This window comes from Cyprinodon variegatus, unplaced genomic scaffold, assembly GCF_000732505.1.
Source record: "Cyprinodon variegatus isolate N-32 unplaced genomic scaffold, C_variegatus-1.0 Scaffold830, whole genome shotgun sequence".
In the NCBI taxonomy this organism is placed as follows: domain Eukaryota; kingdom Metazoa; phylum Chordata; class Actinopteri; order Cyprinodontiformes; family Cyprinodontidae; genus Cyprinodon; species Cyprinodon variegatus.
The window spans coordinates 68,414-73,710 of NW_015151283.1; the positions used below are offsets into that span (position 1 = coordinate 68,414).

Sequence of the window (5,297 nt, forward strand, 5' to 3'; positions counted from 1 at the left end):
AATTTACTCGAAACGAAGTCATTTAGAATGTTTTTAGAGCATAAACAGTAGTGTATAGGATTTCCTAAAAGCACGTTCACGAGTCTACGGAAACTGCGGCAGACCAAACCAGACGAAAGTGTGCATTATGTCAAACAGCCCTGGAGTATCAATGATGGTCAATGTTCTGTCATTCAGGTGACAAGTTTCTTTTTGACATTCCTTAGTCACAGATGAAGGAGACGAGTCGACATTGAAAGCCTTCCTCTTCTTCCTTCCCAGGATGGTGTTCCCTGATGCACTTTTACCAGCTCCAGTTTCTCCCAGGAGGACAATTCTTGTTTCTTTGAAAGAACCAGAAAAAAAATGTGTTGGAAAAAGTCACAGTTAAAGACTGGTTTAGGATCAGGAAGTTATAACTAAGGCCTGTCAAATACATGGATAAGTGTCCTCAGGAAGAAAGACACACTGACCTTTAGCTGAGTCTGAATCCATGTTGGACAAGATATAAAAGGAGATCTAGATAAAATAGATCTGGATCAACTCTACTTAACTGCAGAAAAAGTTGTTTTGCTCTCGGCTCCAGCTTCGTGCTGTTTATGCCCTCAATTCTTATTCCTCCACCACAATAGTAGTCCCTCCCTTTTTCCTCCTTAGTTAGGCAAATCATTCTACCAGTGAAATGAAATTGTCCTGTGTGTTAACCTAAACTGTTTAACGAAGAATGAACCTCAGAGTACCTACCTTTTCTTGGTTTGGCTCCTCAGCAGGGCGTGGCAGAAAAAGGTAGAAGTGCTCCAGGTGCTGCAATGCACTTGAAGCAAACTAAAATGTTCAGCAGGATACTTTTGGATTAGTTTTTTAATTTGATGGGGTTTTTGTTATTGACTTTATATTTGTTTAATTGTATTGATTTCTATATAAATATCACTTTGGGTGTATAGTTTATTGTTTTAGTGTAGCTTTATATGTATATTAATTTTGCTTCTTTTTCTTAATAATCCCTTTTCATGGTCCCTTCCTTTATGTCACCTGAATTCAGCTTGGTATAACATGCTGTTTGTTCTTTTTAGTGTGAAAAGGTTTGCACAAGCTGGAGTTCAATAAAACCACCAAAACTTTAGTTTTGTCGTCTCTCCATTAAATATTGTGTTGGGATCCAGAGGTTTGCCCTCCAGAGGGCGATGTGGATCTTCTCCTGAGAGCTGGCGCTCATTAGAAACAGCTGATCCCCATCTGCTGATTAAAGAGCTCTCCCTATATAAGCTGAGTGAGAGCTCCCCTCTGAGCCGGATTGTTGTCCTTGCCATGGAAGCAAACCTGAGCCACCCTGCCTGTTAAACCCTGCCTGTCTGAACCTGTGAACCTGTGAGTTTTGGAAACCTGTTAACCTGTACACCTGAATCTAACCTGTTCTGTCCTCTCTGCCTTCCAGGGCAGAACCCTGTGTGTTTCCAATAAATATTGGACTTTAATCCTGCCTGAGTCTCTGTGAGTTCTGCATTTGGGCTAGTAAACCTCCCACATCATGACATATTGGGCCTCCGCCAGTCAAGCTAACTACCCACTTAAGGACAAGCATGACAAAAATTTTAAAATGTTTTATGCCTTATTTTCTTTCACCTTTAAACATAAAAAAACAAAGCAAAAAAAAAACCTGGTATCATGGTGCTGTGCTCTTTCCTGTAGCCAGATGGAGGTGATGATACAAAAGAAAATCAAAGTATTGTCAATTTTTGCCATTTATATGTTCTTTATTTTCAGAAAAAAATGAAATAAACTTTGCTTTCACAATTCACTTAATACACTTTAACAATGATCAATATTGAATTTGAAGAACCCTTAATCCCTTTCTAAGAAATTGTTAACCATCGGTAAGATAGAACAAAGAAGTAGCTTTATTTATATTTTACAGCCTGCAAGGACATTTTTATGCAAGGCCTCTTTATAACTGTGCACATCCCATTAGATAAATGTAAGACAAAATACAATATATTTAATTAAATTGTATCAAGTGTAAAAACAGTATGTACGGCTACAGATATGTCATTTTCTGACGTTCTTTAGCTGTTGTCTTTTTTAGGTGTGATTAACCATCCAATACCTTTTAAAACTGCTGCAACTCCTAGTGCTGCCATATTTGTCGCTGAAAAAAATGCATTTCTCCATGAAAAAGCTGCTTCTTCCCCTGCCATCATGTCACCACCAACTACAGGTTGTCCTGCTAGAGACATTAAACAACTTCTTGCATTCTCCAAATGTTGTCCAACCTGAGCCCACCATAGTTTATTCTGGGCCTTTTCGTAAATCTTGCTGGTATAATGACCCCAATTATATATTACCGCCTCGTCTATTATCTCAAATAGATCATTCACCTGAGTTTGATTTCCAATGTTCTCATTGTCAAACACAACATATCTACCTTCACAGTCACTAATGAGCTTCTCCAGATCCTCACTTTTCTGCAAATAGCTCTCAATGGTGCCCTCAAGCTCATCACCTCTGCTGAAAACAACAACTGTGTAGTATGAGACTTCCTCACCAAAGTTTTCCTTGATCCACTTGAGAGCATTCTTCTCCTCTGTTGTAAAATGTACACCAAGCCTGATGACAAGCAGGAATATATGTGGTCCAGGAACAGACATCATGATACATTTCTCTATTTCTCTTTTTAAGTCTTTCTGAGAGAGCTTTGTGTCAAACATCCCCGGAGTATCGATGACGGTCACTGTTCTGTCATTCAGGTTACAAGTTTCTTTTTGACATTCCTTAGTTACAGATGAAGGAGACGAGTCGACATTGAAAGCCTTCTTCTTCTCTCCCAGGATGGTGTTCCCTGTTGCACTTTTACCAGCTCCAATTTTTCCCAGGAGGACAATTCTTATTTCTTGAAAGAACCAAATAAAAATGTGTTGGAAAAAGTCACAGTTAAAGACTGGTTTAGGATCAGGAAGTTATAACTAAGACCTGTCAAATACATGGATAAGTCTCCTGAGGAAGAAAGACATACTGACCTTTAGCTGAGTCTGAATCCATGTTGGACAAAATATAAAAGAAGATCTAGATAAAGTAGATCTGGATCAACTTGACTTTAACTGCAGAAAAAGTTGTTTTGCTCTGGGCTCCAGCTTCGTGCTGTTTATGTCCTCAATTCTTATTGCTCCACCACAATAGTAGTCCCTCCCTTTTTCCTCCTTAGTTAGGCCAAACCTTCTTCCAGTGAAATGAAGCTGTCCTGTGTATTAACCTAACCTGTTTAACGAAGAATGAACCTCAGAGAACAGTAGATAAGTTAATGGACCGGTTGCAACACACACTTATGGGAAACGTGGCATTTTAATAAGAGGTTTAAAATAGTTTGACTAGTTTTCTTGAACTCCACATTTAGGATTGGAATTAATCTTTATTTTATTTTAAGCTTGTTGAAACCGATATGTTACCAACCTGTTTACTTTATTACATAGTTTTCCAACCCATTTATAATGTTACAACCAGTGTAACATTATAAAATATAGAAGCTAATGAAGCGGAAGATCCAAAGGTGATGATTGTAAACAAAGAAAACTCTGACAGCAAGCAGTGGAATGTCCTTGATCTTAGAACGCTGAGTATCAGGGTGTGACTGCAGATCTAAAAAAAGATTCTTTCTTTTTCTTTTTTTAAAGGTTATTTCAAATGTTTTGGGGGTCATTCCTGTTAAGCCCTGTATGCCAGTTGTATATAACCTGAGCCATTTCCTTAGTCTGAGACAAATTAGTGGAGTGTTGTTTAAAGAGTGTTTGATCCCAGTGATCACATCTAAAAAAAATAAAACAAATAAAACTGGGGAAAAGAAAGAACAATAGGCATCTTTAGAAGAGCAAACATATTTCCTGGAAACATGTTTAGAATCATATTGTAATTTCCTGGTGTTAAAACAGTAAAACTGTTCTTTAAAAAACAATATAGCTTTTGCAGTTTGGCTGGCAAACAAAAGTTTATCCGCCGTAAAAACACAAATAACAGATCCTTTCCACCTTATTCTTTAGACCAGAACAGGGCTTTAAAAGGATAAACTATATAGATGAATATAGGGAGGGAATTCCTAAAAACATTTAAATAGAATCTGACGAACAGAAACAGGAGGCGATGTCTCTATTGCCACCACGTGGCAACAATAGTTGGGACTTGCCTAACAACTGTGAAAGTATTTATGGGTTTGGAGCTTTCCAACATTTTGCATTTTATAAGGTTATAAAAATCATATTGTGATTGTATATGATATAGCAGAGGTCACCGATTAGCAGACCAGGGTCTGGATCCAGACCCACCTGCTGGCTAATCCCAACCCAACCTGATTTAAAACATTTATTAAATACTGCATGTTGTCTGAAGACAGTGTCTAATTTCACTTGCGCTGCTTCTCTTGTTAATACGGTAAAGCCCTCCAGAGCGTCCGGCACCAGGCTGCACGTGATCCAAATGATCTAATGAGCTGCTGTCAGTCTGGGTTGCTGCTGCTGCTACTTTTGGACACAGCAGGCAAACCTGTGGCAGGATGGGAAAGAAGGAGAGGATGATGAGAAAAAGAGAGCAGAGAAAGTGTGGACTGCTGGAAGAACTGCAGTGAAATGGTGAAAGAAAAGTGAAATGGTGCTCAAAGATGACCCTGCACATTTGGCTCAACCTGCTGCTGTGAAGCAGGATTCTCCATCAGGAACAGAATCAAAAATAAATATGGATCCAGGCTCAAAATGAGCTCCTTGATATGTCCTTTAGAATGGCTTAGTCTCCATTCAAACCCAGGTTTAAAGCCTTGCAGGGCAGCAGAAAGCCCACTGCGAACATTACAACAGAAAAAAAAATAAGATACAGTCAGTTGAGGTGTTTTATAAAATATGTGAACATAGAAATTTTCTTTATACCAAACTGAACGATTGTTGTTCTCTACTTCAAAAAACTCTTTAGATTTTAAAAAGGAAAAAAATTATATATTTTAAATTTATTTATATTTTTTATTTAAAAAGTCAATGCAAACATGGATCCATAAACACCTCATTTTATTTCAGTGTTAAATTCTGTTTAAAGTAACAGATTATAACTAAAAATGTCTCCAGACCTTTACTGGTTGATGATTTTCTTTATTCGGACGCCGCTGATTTTTAATTGGTTAGCCTTGCTGTAGATATTAATCTGTGTTTTTAGGACATCTGTGAAAGGTGCAGTCCAACTCTATGCAGATGATCCTCTATGGAAAACCAAGAGTTTTCTGTTTAAATCTGCACATCAGGCCATTGATGAGCTTTATATTTTGCTCAGGAGGATGGAAGCTAAGCGTG

At 38.0% G+C, this 5,297-nt stretch overlaps 1 protein-coding gene across 1 annotated transcript; it reads right to left on the reverse strand.

The window, feature by feature from the left end:
• Window positions 1-1,642: 1,642 nt before the first annotated feature.
• On the reverse strand, window positions 1,643-3,015 carry LOC107098999 (GTPase IMAP family member 4-like). Its single transcript, XM_015396923.1, has 3 exons — window positions 2,994-3,015; window positions 2,222-2,866; window positions 1,643-1,662 (listed from the first exon to the last, which is right to left on the reverse strand). The coding sequence occupies exons 1-3, from the start codon at window positions 3,013-3,015 to the stop codon at window positions 1,643-1,645; spliced, it is 687 nt and encodes a 228-aa protein (XP_015252409.1).
• Between the last annotated feature and the right edge of the window lie 2,282 nt (window positions 3,016-5,297).